The 19405-nt window shown below is 40.9% G+C and overlaps 1 protein-coding gene across 2 annotated transcripts in view; it reads left to right on the top strand.

Annotated features, from left to right (window-relative positions):
• The first annotated feature begins 882 nt into the window (after positions 1-882).
• The window catches only part of STK3 (serine/threonine kinase 3), a 144015-nt gene continuing 125492 nt past the window's right edge, over positions 883-19405 (top strand). For both annotated transcript variants that reach the window (XM_063130989.1, XM_063130988.1), the window contains exons 1-2: positions 883-1121; positions 15250-15330. In XM_063130989.1, the coding sequence (XP_062987059.1) occupies positions 1099-1121; positions 15250-15330 (104 nt within the window). In that variant the 5' untranslated portion in view covers positions 883-1098. The remainder of the gene's footprint in view (positions 1122-15249; positions 15331-19405) is intronic.

Below are 19405 nucleotides of genomic sequence, written 5' to 3'. Positions count from 1 at the left end.
ACAATATTTTAAGCATCTTTACTCACTTTACTCACTTTTGTGAACCGCCCAGAGAGCTACGGCTATTGGGCGGTATAGAAATGTAATTAATTAATAAATAAATATATATATTGTGGGATTAGTGTGCATTGCTTCGGATGATAGACATAACTAAAAACACTGCTATGTCTCCTAGAAGAGTGCACCTCTCAAAAAGAAACTGGAAACAAAAGACTAAGAACGCAATCCTGTGCATGCTTAAGCAGAAAAAAAAAAGTCTTATAACTCCAGGATTCCCCAGCTAGCTATGCTGGGAGTTGTAGGGCTCCCCCCCCCCCACTCCTCGTCTAAACATGCATAGGATTGTGTCATAAAAGAATGGGGACAAGGAACTTTTGCTGGTCCAGTGGGCAACCATAACATTGTGAACTGTGGCTTAAAGTTGAAATTGTTCATGGTTCATAGTCGTTAATCGTTTTCTTAATTTATTATTTACCAAACATTAAATATTTATGTTAAATATTTATTTGCCTGTCACTGAGGTGATTACAACCTGCCCCTCCTAATTATAGAAACCTGAAACATTGCATTTTATAGGAGAAAACTACATAACCCAACATGCACCCCTCCACGCAAAGAACTTATTGGCGCAACGCATGATGGGCAAAGAAGACCTTTCCCTGCGTTTTCCTCCGTCAATGACATGCCATGATGCAACTACACCCTTGCCGGCTGCTACAGCAATTGCGCCGCTTACGAGTTCCACCCGGCCTAAAGTAACTTTCTCTTCCGCTTTCTGGGGTCCCGACTGGCTTTTGGAAAGGCCAATACTCGTTGCGCACCCACTCACCAGCAGCCAATAGAAGAGCTAGGTGGGCGGTATTTATCCAGTGGCAGTCTAGCCCTCTGCCTAGTTATTGAAGTCAGGCAGCGGACACGACGCGAGAGGTGGAGGAGGAGGGGGCGACTTTTAAAGGGCCAGCAGCGGAAGAAAGTTGTGCGGAGAGTTTCTTGAGGGGCTATTTTTTCCCTGTTGTTGTTGGCAAGGTCCTGTCAGGGTGATAGCAACGCGCCGCGCCTTGGTGGGGGGTAACTATCCCAGGAGCCGCCAGCCGCAGGATGGAGCAGGCAGCGCCTAAAAGGTAACGAGCAGGGCCTCCCCCATCCCGCGGAGAGGGAGAGCGGGCGGGGGCAAGGTTTATTTCGGGTACAAGGAAGGCGGAGGACGGCCTAGGCCGCGCCTCGCCGCTTTCCCTGGAGCATTCCTGCCTCTAGTTGTCGGGGAGGCTTCCTGGTGTGAACGGTCGTCACTCCCACTCAGGACCGCTTTCCCACTCCCGGAGGCTTCTCGCTAACCGTGTGTGTGTATCTGTGTGCCCGCCTGTTAGTGTGGCAAACAGAGGATTGTCTCCAGTGTTGGCCCTCCTTAGAGTAGAGCCATTGAAATGAATGAGACTTACTTAGACTGATATTGTATGTAACCCAGACACCTTAGCCTCTCCTTCTACTTCTGGTCTCGCAGAGACCTGAGAATATCGTGTGTGTGTGTGTAAGTAAATACACGTGCAGTTCACTCCCCGGGTGGGAAAACACGTTCCCACACACGTTTTTAAACACGCATACACATCCTAGCACACACCAACTCCAACACCACATTTCTCAAAAAGCAGGCCCAGCCTTCCCTTCGATTCAGAATGACTATTCTCTTTTGGAGCCATGTGTGCTGACACCAATGAGAACGTGTGGTTCTTACCCATAAGTATGCCTAGTGAGTGTGGTAATATCTACCCACTTTGACAGTATGGTTAAGAGGATGTTAAAAGCATAATTGGTCTGCATTGGGTTGTTTTGTCGATGTTCCCTTGGTGTGTACTCTTGTTTAAGCCCCAAGGGAGATAAGGGCCCCCCACATTGGAGTCTGCCAGAAATTAATCTCTCTCTCTCATACATACACACTCACCACCCACTTCAGACCTCCCTGCTGGTCCCTCACATGGGCCAGAGAGAATGTTGTATTTTCCTGAATGCGCCACATTGGTCCTCTTGACATCTGACCCCTGTCTGTCAAGGAGTGTGGGAATAGATGCTTGGGGGATGTTGATCTGTTTGCATTATCACAAGTCGTTCAAAGAGTATGGATGAAATAGACATTGATAGCAGATTCTGGCTTTGTGTCAGAGTATGCTTAAATTCCGAATATATTGCTGGATTTCGTTTACTCAGGCAGTGGATGTGGGAAAGAGAAGTTCAGCTATGGTAAACTAAACCTCTGAATAATGTGGGGCTTCTATTTAAAAAAAGAGTTTTGAGTTTATGTACATGCTGTTTTATTGTATTGCCATAAGAATGAAGGAGATAAAAACTTACACATCCTTAGCTGTTTTTACTGTTGTGTTATTGTATATACACCCTCCTTGTCGCTGTGTTCATCCCTTGGGTGGGGTAGATAACATTGCATATCTCAACCTTCCATATTGTTTAGCAACTACGCTAGAAGGCAGAACTGAAATTTGTGAGAGTACTGAATGCCCTTACCCAATATTGTTCACACTAGTGAGTGTTTATTGACCATGATTAAAACACAATATTTTTTTCTTTATTGTTAAGTAATACATCTCTGTCTTTTATCTTGTGTGGTGGGAAGACGATAATTTTAAATTATCTTGGTGATTGTTCAGTCTGCTGTATTGTAGACCAGCCTTCCTCAATTTAGTGCCTTCTAGGTGTTTTGGAATTTAATTCCATTATCTCCTCCCAGTGTGACTTTGAATTTTAATTCAACATACCTGGAGGGCATCAGGTTGGGGAAGAGCTATTCTTGTGCTTGCACCTCAGAAACATTTGTTTATACTCATGTACCCTGTTCTTTGGGGATCTTGCTGTTATACCTAAAGGTTGTTGAAAATTGGGCCTTTGTTTTGCAGGCCCTACTGCAGTGGTCTCCAACATTTTTGGGCCTGTGGGCACATTTGGGAATTTGAGAAACTGCTGTTGGTGCCACCACAAAATGGCTCCCATAGAGGATGTGGATAGTCACAAAATGGTTGGGGTATAGGGAGAGAAACTGCAGCGCTGGAGGCTGGGAGTGGAGAGAAACAGCAATTTAAATGGATGAGTGGGAGAGAAAAAGCAAGGCTAGGGGCTAGGATGGGAGAGAAAGAAGAAGCCTAGGAATGGGGAAGAGAAATAGTGGGTTTGGTTGAAGAGAATTAGCAAGTTTAGAGTCTGGGAGAGAGAGAGACAAAGCAAGCAAAGGGGAAAGATCTGTTTGGACAGAAAGAAGACTGAGTGGAGCCAAGACGGATCTCTTTCCATCTTTTCTTGTCCTCTGAATAGCTGGACCAACAGTTTTTAGGAACAGGAAGAAGAACCCCATGCCCTCATGTTTTTCAAGGCTTTTAAAATTAAAAAAATTTTTTTTTGAAGTGGGCAGGGAGTCCATTGGAGGTCCCTGCAGGTGCTGTGTTGGGGAGCCGTGACCCACAGTGTGAAATTCAGCCCCTCTAGATAGTCATCAGTGTACCCACTTCTGTTTTGTAATAGCTTTTAGGAGGTCTGCTTTTGAGCCAACCATTGAAGCACAAGCTGATAGCCATCGGCAGCCTGGAATTCCAAGCAGACAAGTCAATAGGCTGGTGGAGAAGGGATGGAGTGCTCCACTCCTCCGCCATGCCCGGTATAGAATGAAGGCAGCTCCTAGAGGAGGGAGGGTCGCTTCTATGTGTGCTGCATGGAAGTGCAGGTTTCCATACCTAGTAACTTTTGCTTACAAGCCTGTATTGAATCCTCCTTCATTTTGTCTTTTCCCTACAGTATCTTTGTGGTTTTTATTGTACTTGGTATGCTATGTAAGCTCCCAAACCACAATTGCAAAAGCACACCAAATGCTACTTTTTGTGGGCTGCGCATGGGCACAGCATTTATTTGTTGCCCGGTTACTCCCCTTTTTATGCATGTGTGTTGCATTTCAGATAATCATCAATATCATCATCATCATTTAAGCATGAACCAAGTGCCAGTACCCAATCGTTTCCAGTTGGCTCCTCCTGTAATGGAAAGCAGATAAAGCAGGGGTATAGGATTTATTTCATCTTGAGGGTTGAATTCTTTTTCGGCAAAGCTTTTGGGGGCTACCTTCCAATTGTGGGTGGGGCCAAATGAATAAATGGGCAGGGCCAAAAATACAGGATATTTTAGCTTAAAGCTCTTACTTTAAGTAACTAAACCTTAGGAAATGCATTTCAGCTTTTTATAATGTGGTAGTGGTGCAGAGAACGTTACAAAAGCCAGGAAACCACCAGATGATTGGTGGATGGGGCAAAGGGGGCATGCCCCCCCAAGTAGCCCAGGTGGGCCAGTTTTGAACTAAAATATCCAGTAATTTACCAGGAGTGAGGAGCACTTTGTAGTTGGCCAGGGTTCAGAGGTAATACTGAGGGTTTTGGGGCCCTCATAAATTCCTGGGTAGTTCAGCAGCTGTTGCTTGCAGGAAGAGCCAGTGGGAATGATTGGGCAGTATGCACCAGCACACTTGCTTATTATTAAGTATTTTGCGCGAACATTGCTTGTTTTGTCTGGGGAAAAGTTTCATCACGTGAGCTTCCACCTGCAGTTTGAAGCAATGTACCAAAGACCACCACATCAGTGAAAACCTGATTTTGGACTTTTGGTCGAGTTGTGGGAATCTCTGTATTTAGTGGGGAAATTACCTAATTCATATGGAGAATATAGTCTGACCTGCTATGAGACAACTTCTTTTCTGTCTATCTAGCCCAATATTTTCTACTTTGACTGGTAGTGACTTCTAGAACGTTGGAATATCCAGCGATGGTTGATGTTGCTATCTACGCATGGTCATCAAATCTACTTTGTAGTTATAGCAAGGCATATTAGGTTTGCCGGTAATGGTGCCATTATTGTGAAAAGACAGCATTAGGGCTGTGGTTTTAAATGGATACAGTTGCTGAAATTAGAATGTATGCACATTTAATTAATAAATAAACAAATAATTAATAAATAATCAAATAGTTTGCAAACAACTGCATATTTTGCTTATTTGCATATGCTTATTCTGCATATATTCACATAGGGTTGGATCCAGATGTAGTCATACTTAAAGCAGTATACTTAAAGTTAGTTGTAACTATCCTAAGTCCCATTGATTTCAATGGATCTACTCTAAGTATGACTAAGTCTGGATCCAGCCAATAGCCTGCTTCCAGGATTTGGATGACAGGGAGGGGGAAGGGTTGGCAAGATATAAAGTAATGGAGGAAGTGGAAGATGTGGAGGTAGGTAGGACGGCATTTGTGACATTGAAGAGATTTTTAATTGTGCCCTGAGCATACATCAAGGGTAGGCAACTGTAAGAGGTCTGGAGGCCACTTTTGCCCCCCTGTGAGCTGCTTTCATTAGGGCACCGTGGGGTACTCTGAGGGGAAAAATAGCTGGTTTGCCATTGAAGTCTGGTGCTAAAAGGGTTACCTTTGGCTTGATTTCCAGTTCATTCTAGCCTATCATGCTGCCTTAGGCAAGAAGCTATTTATTCTCCCAGCATTTTAACAGTCTATAAATAAATTTTAACTTGGTGTTTTAAATTTGTAGTTTTGCATTGCTGCTGTTTTTATCTGGTTGAGCTTTAAAATTGTATTTTATATTATGGTTTTATACTGTTGTTTTATACTTTGAATGTTTTTAATTTTTGTGAACTGCCCAGAGAGCTCCGGCTATTGGGCGGTATAGAAGTGTAATAAATAAATAAATAAGAAACCACTGCCCCCTTTCTCCCTGCTACAGAAAGCTTGCTTGAAGTCTCTCAAGAGCTTGCTTCAATCCACCTCTCAGGAGACTTCAGTAAGATAAGGTCTTGTAAATCTTGGGTGGTGGCTGCTTCGGAGAGCCCAACTAGTTGCTCTCTCAGTGTGGCAAATGCCATGGTGGGAGGGCTTGTGAGAGTATCCACTGCAGGCAGCAAGCCCTCTTGGAGGGTGGGGGGAACAGCAAAAACCAGCACTCATCCTTCTTTGCCACCTGAATTGTTTGCCTCAGTCTGCCTAACGATAAGGTTGGCCCTGACAGGGGCTGAATGCTGCCCGTGGGCTGTTTTGACCACTCTGCCATGCATTTATTTTAGCTAATGTAGTGTTTCTACACCTGCCTTTTCCCCCCGGGGTCGTCCCGGGATCATCCCTGTGCATCCATGTGACACACAGGGGATCCCCGGAGCAAGCAGGGACGATCCCTCAATTTTCTTGGGATAATCCTTAGGTGTAGAAAGGGCCTAGGTCTACAGAGGATTGGATCCAGATTAAGATCGTCATGCTTTAGTCCAATTGAAATCAATGGGATTTAAGTTAGTCATGACTAATTTGGCCTGTTGATTTTCAAGAAGTCCTGTTGAACAAGCCCTAAGATGCCTGGTAGGGAAGGTATTCATTGAAAGTAGCCACAGGATTTTATTATATAGGGTTTTAAAGTCTTATGATCTGGTAGTTCAGCAGTTACTGTCCATAAGTATTGAAGCTTCCCTTAACAAAAAGAAAGTGTAAGTAGAAGTACCTGATATGCTGAACTCTGCACCAGATAATGAGATTCCATCCATGTGAAACAGGCTCTTAGAATATCAACTGAGAGCACAATTTCCAAAATGATGATGTTATGCTGATACTGCAGAAATAGGGGTTGGTGCAGATGTTGAGTATCAAAATTTTAAATGATTTTACATGGTTTAAAATCATTTTCTAATTTTACAGTTGAGCTCCATTGCTTTCCATAACTTGCTACTTCGAAGTATTTGAACTTGGAAACATCCGAGATTCCTATGGGTGGAGAAGTGGTGGAGGTGATCTTTGCGTCCCTGTTCTTTGATCTTTGATTTTTTTGCTAGAACAGCTTTTTAGCCTGTATAGCAAGGATACATTGGAGAGGGAGGGAAGGAGGCTATCGGAGGCTCAGGATAAATGGTATCGGGGTTTCTTCTTCCTGCCAGAACACTTTCCAAGGTTGATCTTCCAGTCGCAGAGAGGCAGCCAGTCAGCACAGTATTCTCTGCTTGCTGTGAGGAATTGTGGGGGTGGTTCGGATCTGCAGTTCCCCTTCTGAGGTCAGAGTGCTGTCTCTGACCTCGGAGACAGAAATCCAAGGCATCCTGTGGGACAATTGCCCAGGGACCCTAAGATTCTCTCAGTTATTATTTTTAGTGGAACTCACAGCTCTAAGCAGTAAGCATCCAGTAAAGGCACAATCCTATGCATGTAGGATTTTTTCTGGATGGGGAATACTGGGAGTTGTAAGAGTTTTGTCTGTCTAAACATGCATAGGATTGCACCCCAATGTAATGTATTAAATAGGAAGGGTAAATGAATTTAAACATTTTTTAAATGTGGCAGAATTCTTTCATTTGTGGCAGAATTTTGGGAGTTCATAACAATCTCAAAAGATATTTGAGCCTCTTTAATATTACTTTTTCAATAATGATAATACTAATACTAGTAGTATTAGTACTACTACTACTAATAATAATGTCAAACTACAACACTTGAATTAGTAACCACCAAGAGTTTTTGTATGTGGTGCCCCCACCCCCTCTGTCCCACCTATATAAACTTGGATTGAAGACATTTTCTACATTTAGGAAGAAACATTCGGTCCTGGCTTCTGTAAGCATGAGAACTGCCTACAATTTCCATATATATTCTCTTCTCTTCCTAAGTTTTTAAATTAAGGAAGCTGTTTGTTTTTACATGTGGTTATAAATATGCAAGTATTCATAAGCAATTTGTTCTCTTGTAGAATAGTTTTCTTAACTCTGTTTTTTGGGTCACATGCCACTTTTTCTTCTCCTTTGGATGCCACTTTTAATTTAAAATGAATTGGACACAATAAATGTCTGCAACATTTGTCACAAGCAAAGAGTCAACATAGCAATTAATGGAAATTTCATGGCTTCATTTAGAAACTAAAAACAGGTATATGTAATACTCACTTTGGCATGTAGGATATGTTAAGAACTTCTGTCCTGGTTTGCATACTTTCAGGTTCTTTATAATATACAGTGTAGCCAAAGCAGATTCAAAGGATCATATGTGTATATGCAAGTAAGAACAATGTGGGACTGGGTTGTAACAAGAGGCATAACACAATTGATTCCTTGGACAGAAGGGTTTTGGCAAGCCGGACATCTTGGCAGAAAAGTGGTGGACCAATACTATATTGGAGGGGGTTGGACAGGGTCTTGTCAGCTTAGTTTGTGGCAAATGTGGGACATCTGAATAAAAAATTCACATTATGTCGGAGGGCAATTCTACATGCTCTTATTTTACCTGGAAAATGGACGGGTCTGGAAACAAAGCCCTATGAAGAGAGACTGAAAGAATTGGGCATGTTTAGCCTGGAGAAGAGAAGATTGAGGGGAGACATGATAGCACTCCTCAAATACTTAAAAGGATGTCACACAGAGGAGGGCCGGATCTCTTCTCGATCCTCCCAGAGTGCAGGACACGGAATAACGGGCTGAAGTTACAGGAAGCCAGATTCCAGCTGGACATCAGGAAAAACTTCCTGACTCTTAGAGCAGTACGACAATGGAATCAGTTACCTAGGGAGGTTGTGGGCTCTCCCACACTAGAGGCATTCAAGAGGCAGCTGGACAAGCATCTGTCAGGGATGCTTTAGGGTGGATTCCTGCATTGAGTCGGGGGTTGGAGTCGATGGCCTTGTAGGCCCCTTCCAACTCTGCTATTCTATGATTCTATGAAAATAATGTATATGAATATATATTCTACTACATGTATATGTAGAACAATAATGTGTGAATATGGTACACATGTTTGCAAACATGTATTATACTGGCATGTTCACCAAAGAATTGGGATTGGTTATTGCGGCTCCCTGATGAGCATAAAACTTGCAACAAACATTGGCTTAAGAAGGTGCTTTACACTATGTCAGGCTGTTTGTCTATCTTGGCTAGTATTGTCTATTTTCACAAGCTGCGGCTCTCCGGGGTCTGCCTGATACTTTTAACTGGAGTTGCCAGGGAATGAACTGGAGACTTCCTACATTTTTTAAAATTCAGTTTTCAAAATAAAATCCAGTGAAAGTAAAAATGAAACACATTGATATTAATTCAAAATTCCTCCCCATTCCCTCCCCATGCTCGGTCCATTTCAAAGTTTTTCTTCTTGTGTCTTTCATTTTCTTTTTCTATTCCAAGGTGGTATATTGATCGATTATTTATATTCTTTTCATGAGTCCCACACATTTCTGTAAACTTATGCCAAAGTTATTTTGTTGGATTCTTTTTTCATATAGTCCATGTATTTTTGCCAATCAGTCCTGAAAGTATCTCAATACTTCTATTGTGCTTCCTTTGTTTCTTATTTGTCATTTTATATATTTTCTAATATATAACATTCTGTTCTTCTTCCTTTAATTCTATCAATTCCCTTTCTGTTTCTACCCACAGTGTACATGTCCCTTCCTTTATTATTGTTAATAAATGTCTTAGTTGCTAACTCACATAATATGTTTTTCAGTGTGGTATATCCCATCGTCCTTCTTGCACAGATCTATATCTAAAAGCCTTTGCTGTTCGTAGTCTTTTACTCTTAAAATATTTTTTTCTGTCCTGTTTTGCCATGTTTTAAACCTTTTAGTTGGAATTTCCTGCGGTAGTAAGTAAATTTTGGTAATAGCATCATTTTTATAGTCTTAATTCGACCTGAGAGTGATAGCTTTATCCTTTCCCATCTGTCTACATCATTCTTTAGTTCTTTCCACACTTCCCCATAATTTAGTTTCAGTACATTCTTCTGTCTTTTAGGGATCGAATTCCTAAATAAGGAATACATGTCATTTTTGAAATTTCTACATGTTAAACGTTACCACTGAACTATGGTCCCTCCCCATATGTTTTTGTTGCTACATAATTGAGAAGTGCCTTTAATTTGCTGTCCAATGGACCACACTGGTTTTTATTTTCTTTTAAAACCTGCTTAACCCACATGGCTGACCTGAAATGACCATTCAGTTAAAGCAGAGTAAATGTTATGTCTGAAGAACTGTGAGTGGTAAGAGAAAATGTATTAATGCTATTCTGTGAATCTTCTCGCAATGCAGGACCAATGTAAGTATTGAGGGCTATATTTTTTTATAGTATGGGAAACATAGTAATAAGAAAGATTTAGACTGTAGCATGTAGATGCTAGCAGGCAATGAAAAGGTCTTGAGAGAGGGCCTGCACAAACAGAACTTTTCTGGATTTGGGGTCACTTTTATCCAGCTGTTAGATTGGAACTAGCCAATAAAGCAGAAGCTTTAAGCTAGTAGAAAGGCATCTTTGGATCCAACTCATTGTCTGGGCCTTGTTTATTTTTTTTATTAACATTTATATATCACCTTGTTTGCTTAAAAAAAAGCCATCAAGGTGATGTAAAAGAATTTAAAAATAATAAAGCCAAAGGTAATAAAATAGGATTGGTGGAAGATCCAGGACAAATAAAAGGAAGTACTTCTTCACACAGCGCATAGTTAAATTATGGAACTCACTACTACAAGGTGTAGTGATGGCCACCAATCTGGATGGCTTTAAAAGGGGGTTGGATAAATTCCTGGAGGCAAAGGCTATCAATGGCTACTAGCCCTGATGGTTGTGTGCTATCTCCAGTATTCAAGGCATTACGTAAGCCTGTGTGTACCAGTTGCTTGGGAACATAGGTGGGAGAGTGCTGTTGCACCATGTCCTGCTTGTTCATCCCTGGCTGATGGCGGGTTGGCCACTGTGTGAACAGAGTGCTGGGCTAGATGGACCCTTGGTCTCATCCAGCATAGCTCTTCTTATGTTCTTAAGAACAGTAAAAACAGTGAATTTTTAAAAATTACATAATTTGAAAGGCTAAATCAGGGATGGGGAACTTCCAGCACTCAGACCTAACAAAGACCATGGGGAGTTGCGATGACACCGACTATATACAGAAGGCCTTGCCTAGCATACCCTTCTCAAGCCAAGCGCTACCTCTTGAAAAGCCTGAGGAAAGGGTAAAAACAACACAACCTCTCCCCTGTATGTGAGGGAAAAAGATAACGGGTTTTAGCAAATAGGTTCTATTACTGAGGTACGGAACAGCAGGTGTATTTTTAGATGTTTTTACACTGTGTAATATAGCAGGTAATCACTCCGAGCTGACATGTGGTTTGTGGTAACAGAACACAAAGTAAAGTTTAATGAAATTTAAAAAATCTTTAGTATTTCAATTTAAATGAAACCTGCATATTTTATATTCAAAATAACAATCCCAAGTCCCTTAAAATTCTCACTCCTCACACCAAACATTCTCACAAAGCACAAGCTAGACTAAAACCAAACCTCCCACCAAACAAACAAAACACATTTAAAAACTAAACTCGCAATCCCCTTAGCCATCCTATTTATACTTCTCCCTCCCCCTCTCTCACTGCATCACTAGCCGCACCCACTCAGTCAAACATTCCGCACTCACTAGACATACAAATCGCAGACATACCTAAGGGGCAGAAAGGTGGGTATCGCCACAGGGTTCCTCATCTGGTCTGCCATCTTCTGTGCTTAATCTCCAGTCATTGATTAAGGACAGTTCTGATTGAAGATAAGACAGTTTCCCTGCTCCCACATTGCATGAAGACTTTTAAAAAGTCTCTATTGGCCCCAGTAGAGACCTTTTAAAAGCCTAATTGTTACAAGGAAAAGTATTTTTTTTGGGGGGGGGGGCGGTTGCTGGGGAGGGGAAAAAGCTTCCTTACTCCTTGGCGAAACCAAAAAGAAGTGCCTTCACACCTTTTCTAAAAGTCAAAGGAATGGCTTTTCTTGGGGGAGCAAATTCCACTGTTTTAGAGCAACACAAGAGAAAGCCCTTTTACACATGTCCACAAATGGTCTTCTGTGGGCAATGGTGCCCTAAAACGGGCCTCTCCTGCAGAGCTTAATAACCATACGGGTTCATAATGAGACAAACAGTCTCTAAGCTGTTTAGGGCTTTTAAGGCTAAAACAAACAGCTTTAATTGAGCCTGGAAAGCAATTGGCAACCACTGCAAGTCTTTGAAGACAGGTGTAATATAGTCCTGATTCTGTGGTCTGTTTAGAAGCTTAGCTGCTGCCTTTTGCTCCAGGTGTATCTTCTGGACATTCTGCAAGGACCCCCAATAGTCTAAGCATGCTGTAACCAAGAGATGGATAACGGTTGCTAAGTCAGAACGACTTGGGAAGGTTTTTTGTAGAGAAGGAATTCTGTAGGTTAGCCAAATGTGCTTGGTCTCTGCTGATCTTATTGGTGTATATGTTCTTGCTGAGAGAATCTGGAAGAGAAACCACACCTTGTATCTTACTGCCCTTGTGGAAAGAGGGCCTTTGTTTGCATGCTGCACCCAAGGCAATGGTTCTGTATTTGTGTGATTATGGTTTCCCTATGATGTTGGGGTAGGGGGGAAGAAACTCTCTTCTCCCTCCCATTTCACAGTGCGTTTTCAGCAAAAATGAATATGCACCTGCAATTTAAATTGGGAAGAAATCTGGCAACTGCCAGAAAAACAACAACAACTTGGTTACATAAAAGTATTTAAGTCTCCCTCTTGGAATACCTGCATGGAAAGAGCAGAAATATTATAGTTTCATTCTTTCGGCAGCAAAAAATCACAATCATAAGCATTTCTACTGAGAAATAAGTTTCATTGAGTTCAATGGGACTTCCATGGCAAGTGCAAACATGCTTTGCTTAGCCTCCTTAAATACAAACATACATTGAGGAGAATAGCTTCTTCCAAATAGTGATTGAGAGAAGTAGTACACATTTTCTGGTTTGTTGATTGCATCCTTTGAATGTGGGAAAACTAACATTACTATATGTATGGGAAGAAATCCTTGAGCTTCAAGGGAAAATTGCAGCTTGCTTAGCCAGCGGTGACCCAGGAAATTATTCAGCTTGAAATGTTACTACACTGGCCGTAGTTTGCCATACTTTTTTGCTGAACCCTCTATTGTGCCATGTTGTGAATAATATTGCATTGTTATGTAGGCAGGATTCCTTGTCAAAGCTGAATCCTGCTACATCAAAATAAACTTTGCCCTTCATAACTGTTTTTTAAACATTCAAGCAGCCTCTGCTACTTGCAAGGGAACTTGAAGCAAAATTTTCAGTGGTTTATTTCTTCAACTAGCTTCACTTTCGAGCAGCTTACCTTCCTGATTTCATGAGGGAACTTGTAGTACAGCAATCAAATATCTGTGCTTGAGACTTAGTGGTGTATGTTTGTGGAAGGGAAATGATACCAGCGGGGCAACAGTTTTGTCTTGTCTTTTTCTTTGAACAGACTTTTCACCCCTGCAAGCCAAGGCTCTTTGGATTATTTCTATAGTTCTTCTTTCCATGTTTGGTCCTCCATTAAACCTGTCTTCAAAGGGGACTCAAAGGCTCTGGCTGTAATGCTATGTAGACTTACCTAGGACTAAATCCAACTGAAGGGATGTCCTGCTTGTTCATCCCTGGCTGATGGCTGGTTAGCCACTGTGTGAACAGAGTGCTGGACTAGATGGATCCTTGGTCTGATCCAGCAGGGCACTTATGTTCTTATATTCTTAAGGGAGGAACATACTTCCGAGTAAACATGATTAGCATCATGCTGACAATGGTCATACTAGTTAATCTGGAATTTTAAAAACTGGCTTGAATATAGACAAGAGATCAACTATTATGATTTGGATTACAATGCTAACCTTTCTACTTGAATGTGTTAATGTACAACAATTTGCCCATAGATTCTCTTTAACATGTGAACAACTTTATTTTGTATTTTAAAAACCAATATAATTATTCAGATATAAAGTATAAGAGCTAGCTAGTGATTAGCACTTGTTCAAGAAGGTATGTGTGATACACACTGAAACATTACAGCTTTGTGCTTAATTTAGAGAATGTAGCCTGTTTCCTTTGCTGGGACTGGATCAATGATAATAAGATGCTCATAGAGCAGGGCTGGAGAAACTATTGATCTTGAACCTTCTGTAAGGACTGAACAAACAGAGGCAGTTCTAGGATGTTTGGAAATGGGTTACTGATAGGTTCCACGCAATGGTCATCTGTAGGGGGCATCATGGTTCATCACTGTTGTGTCTGGTTTGTTCACAAGAGCGCATGTCATATAAGAAAGTCTCCTATGTGTGTAGCTTATTTCTCTGCTCTCGCCGCTTTTTCCTCTACAGTCCTCCCACTGGGCTGGGCTGGTATCCCAACTTCCTTTACGTTAGAAACCAAATCCTGTCATGCTCTGCACTGCCATTGTGTCACCTGCCTGCATCTCTGCTGCTCCTCACACCACTGATTCCACCCCCCCCCCCAGCAATCATGAACTTTGATTAGGGAGTTCATGCCATGCTGTTCTTTGATACATAAGAGCAGGCCAGGCTATTTTCCTTTTAAGCAGTTGGCAATCTGGGCTTTCTCCCTGCCCACTTGCATCAAAAATGCAGTTTCCCCTAGTAGGGAGGCACCTGATGCACAATGAAAACCCAGTGCAATTGCGAAGACGCACAAATGAGAACAGATTTTCACCAAAAAGGGAGCAGTGGCTGTAAATCCTTGGGAGTTTGTAGGAGTGGGACAACACTCCATACACAGTATCCCCTCATGGGGATGCACCTGATGCACAGAAAAAAACCTACACAGCTGCTGATTCCTGACCAAGGTGGCGTTTGACACTTGAGTAGTTCACGGAGCGCACTGCTGGGGGGAGGCTTAGGGCAGGGCAGGTAGTGAGCGCAATCTGTTCCTAGGCAGACCCCGGAAACAGAGATCTGCCGTCTGGAACAGATTGGTGGTAGTGGTTTTGACCACTCTTGTCAAGCAAATCTTTAAAATACTCTTTAAGCCACTGTGAAGCACCAGACACCACAATATGCCATGATGGTTTAAATGAGCCTCACTGCAGACCATGGCTTAGAGTGACTTATTTTGGCTAAATAAGCTACCATAGTTGAGGAAAATCAATGACATGATAAACCATCATGGCTTATTCAGAAAAATAAACATCTTGGCTTATCGTGATGTGTGTTGTTGCCTCACTGATGTCAGTTGAACTAAGCATCTATAAGTTCTGGTTTGGTTTGCCTTTTTTCTACTCATGGATAACTAATAAAACCAAATGCTATAAAATGAATGTATAAGAACAAATGAGTTTTTAACCTTTTTAATGTCTGTTGCAAATTACTAATGGTTGAATATTTTTCAAATATTTTTATTAGCAAGCTAAAAAAGCTGAGTGAGGACAGCTTGACTAAACAGCCTGAAGAAGTCTTTGATGTATTGGAGAAGCTTGGAGAAGGGTATGTACAACCTTATGTGTCATGGAAGGTGGGGTAGCTCAGAAGATTCAAAACAACAAATATTACACAAATATACAGGAGAATAGTACAATTGGCTCTGAGTTTCAGATGAAAAAGCTTCCTCCATTTGAGCTAAGTGTCCACACCCAAGTAGTCTAAGAATATCTTGGAGTTTAGAGAAAGTATGTGGTACACATGGGTATAACAAAGCCCCAAAGGGTGCTTTAAACCAAAAACAGGGGCAGGCACCCATGGGAGGTCCAGGGGCCATTTTTGCTCCCAAATCCCTCCTCTATTAGCCACACTGGGAAAATAAATAATACATTTTTAAAACTCTTTTTTTAAAAAATCACTGCTTTGCTGTTTAATTCAGTGACCATTCTGTAGAGCTAAAAGGGTTAAATTTAGCTTGTTTGCTTTTAGCACTCCATAGCTGGTATGGAGCACCATTTTGTTGGTTAAAAATAAATAAATCTAAAAATATATATTCAGGGGTGTGGTGGGGGCAGCCTACAGCCTGTGTTACCCACACCTGTTTTAAACTAGGAAAACATCTTTGGGAGTGGGCCATTTTGAGTGGAAGAGGAACTAATTAACTGGTCCCAAACTGCATATCCCCCTTTCCCCAGCTGCGCTTTCCTTTGCATGGTTCCAACCCTGTATTTTACCTTTGGGGTCATGCCTAGCTGTTGTCATTGCTGAAAGTGTCCCTATTTGATCTCCATCTACCCCAGGGTAACTAATATTTCTCACAGGGGAACATATTACGTTGCTTCTCACGCTCTACAGAACAAGTATTGACTGTATCCTGCTTCACTGTCAGCAGTTTCCTATGGGGGTATCACTTCCATATAAGAAAACCATATGTGTGTCCTTGTGTGTGATGAGGGCACATCGGTCTATAGGAAACAAATGTTCAGCAGACGTAAATATTTTTTATCTTTAAACATGGACTACTGTTCATCAAATCTAATAAAGGAGCATGATTGTTAATATTATAAAGTGACTAATTTTGCTTAGTGATTTTCAGTAATTCAGACAGGACTTTCCTGTGGGCAGGCATACAACCTTCTAAACATAGACAAAAATCTTGATATTTTTCCTACTGCACATTACTCACATTGTATAGGATCTTTGAAACATTTTCAGTTGAAATGGTGGCAGTTTACAAAAAATGTTTTCTACTTTTATAGCAAGCGACTTAGATTTGTGCTGTACATTTTTCTTTACTTATGAGTAAAAATAGCAGCATAGAAAAATACTCCAAAATGTGGCTGACCAGCCCTTTCTTCCACAATGAAAGATTTCATGGTATTGTCTGCCCTGCCGTGTCTGAAGGTATGGTCTGAAGGCATATAAGTCACCTTCCTGAAGCTAAGCTTGGTCTGGAATAGGGGACCACCTGGGGATCATATGTATGCTGCATTAACTTTTGGGGAGGAAGAAACGAGGGCTGTAAATATACTGAATAAACAATAAGTAAATATAAATACACGTGGTGTAAATGCAGCAGTTTTCACAGGGTGTGATTAACCCCTTTCCCAGGGTTGCATCTATATGCTCCAAATTATCCCATCTGCTTTCCCCCATAACGTCCCAGTTGTGTCTTTGCACTTGAGGTCATGTTCTGCTGCTGACCGAAGATTTCGAAGCCTACCCTGAGCATTCTCCTGTTGAATTATCAATAAGAAGCTCTTGGTTTATACTCCTGGTTTGGAATAGGCTGTATTGAGAAGCTGCTATGCAGACATGGAGAGCTATGCAGTTGACCTGAAGCACTGTTCCAAGCCATCCTGAGTCTATGCTTTCTGCCCGGCCCCTCCAAAGTACCAGTGACTAATCTTTTTTTCCTTGCTGGCCCTTTCTGGTTTTAATTGTGCCAAGGTTCCTACTTTTGAATAAGTCAGAGCTACAGTTGCCGGGGAGATGAGGAGCACGGAGCTGGGTTTGCCCAATTTAATGACAAAATTTCAAATGTGAATGGTTTCAGAAACATCAACCCTCTAAGATAAAAAGGATGCTTTACTAAACTAACACTTGACAGTAGTTCTTTCGAAGAAAAATTCTGCATCATGTTTCCCATTCAGATGCGACAAATGGGGGGAAAATTGGATACCTTGTTTGATATTTATCTGTTCCGCTGAAAGTCTTCCAAAGTCATAATGTCAAGAATTAGAATAGTTTTAACAGCTAAAATAAAAATAGTGTGATTCCTCCCACCCTCTGACACTTGACTTCATGTATATACCTAAAAGCTATTCACTCATTTTAGAAGTAATTGTTTGGAAGAACATTACATTGAAATTGGTGTTGCAGACTTTGAATACTGCACTGCAGTCCTCTGTATGTTACTCAAAAGTAAGCCCCATTAAGTTCAATGGGACTTCCTTCCAGGTAAGGCTGCAATTCGCTACCTACCTACCTGGACTATGCCCCATCAGGTGGAGCTGACTTCAGAATAGACTTTTTAGGATTTTGCTGTGACAATACAATCGAAGTAAGGTCCATTGACTTCAATGGGTCTTACTCCCAGATAAGTGGGTACAGTGTACCTAGGCCTGATATACTATGAGGTTAAGTTGGAAAAGTGACCCCAAATGCAGAAGCCTAATAGCAAGAGGAAAAGTAAAAGCTCTGCTCAAGCAAAGGATATGAATTGTGCATATCCATTGGCAAAGAAAAATAGAAAACTGGGTGATGGAATAAAGTATTCTGGAAAAGGGCCTTGCTGGCTGGAACCCTGAAGAGGAGCACTCCACACTGCAACATTTTGTTTCAGTTCCCACTTGTCCCAGAAGAAATAAAACATACCTTTGATTTCAAGGAACTGCTAGATGTGTTAAATTCCTTTTGCAAGTGTTAAGCTAGGGCTTCCTGTTTTAGAGGTATGTGAAAATGAAATTTGTACAATTTGAGAACGCAAATGTTCTACACTTAAATAGAAATCTCACTAAATTAAATTATAGACATGAGCAAAGTCTTATGACACCTATCAGTAGCAATCTACAGGTTTCTCCTGTGCAGAAGGCAGAACCTGAAGGTGTCTTTTTGTAGTTTTTAGAAAATGCGCCGTCTTCTCTTTTTATCAATTAATCTAATCCTGGCAAGTACAAGTTTATATTATCCAAGGTCAGGGACACATATCCAAGCGTGATAATAGTATTTGTGAAGAGGTTTTCTTAACCCTTTCAAGTTCTAGAGCAATATTACACCCTTTTAAATAGTGTATGGAGAGTAAATGTATATGTGAACCAAGCAGCAATAAGGATAAGAGTATTAATGTTTCAGTTTAAAGTTAATGTTTAGTAGTTTTGAGTGGAGGTGTAAAATTTCCAGAAATTTTGAAGCTGTTGAAAATCCTTTCTTGTTTTATTCCCAAGGGGCAGGGGATGTCAGGAAAAAAATACAAATGCGACCCCTCCTTTTTTTTAGTGCTCTTTGCAGATCTAAAGTCACTGTTTTACTTTAGGAACATCACATGTATTATGTATTACTTGGTTTGCTTATAAAACTATCATTAAAATTATTATTTATATAAAAAGTAAACTCAGTAAATATTGTAATTATGGTCTGTATGTTCTATACTTTTAAATTTAGTATACCAAACATTTGATATATTTAGTATACCAAACAGTTTTTTATTAAAACATTTGTATCCCACCCTATTATCACTGGGATTTCAGGGCAGTGTACAGAATAATATAAACAATATAAACATAAATAATTTACACAGCTAAAAATATATTAAATCATTAACAAATTAGAACTGGTAGAAATTTTCTAAAAGCAATAAAACAAAAATAATTGCTCATAAAAATAATTTGCTCATAAAATTGATATTTTTATGAGCAAATCAAGTTATACTTAATAGGTTCCTATTTTATGGTTCCTATTTTATGTCTGACCAAAGGGAATTTGAGGAACTTCAGTCTCTGAAACATCTGAATCATCCTAAAAGCCAGGCGAAACAGGAATAAACGCCACTCAGCCACGGTGGCTTGTTTTGATCATGTGAGCTGGCCTGCTATATACCATTCGTCCTCTGTCTTCTGCTTTTTTAGGATGATTCAGAGAT

Source organism: Elgaria multicarinata, chromosome 7 (genome assembly GCF_023053635.1).
Source record: "Elgaria multicarinata webbii isolate HBS135686 ecotype San Diego chromosome 7, rElgMul1.1.pri, whole genome shotgun sequence".
Classification (NCBI taxonomy): domain Eukaryota; kingdom Metazoa; phylum Chordata; class Lepidosauria; order Squamata; family Anguidae; genus Elgaria; species Elgaria multicarinata.
The sequence above is the reverse complement of the archived record's forward strand: the minus strand, read 5'-3'. Positions and strand labels throughout refer to the sequence as shown.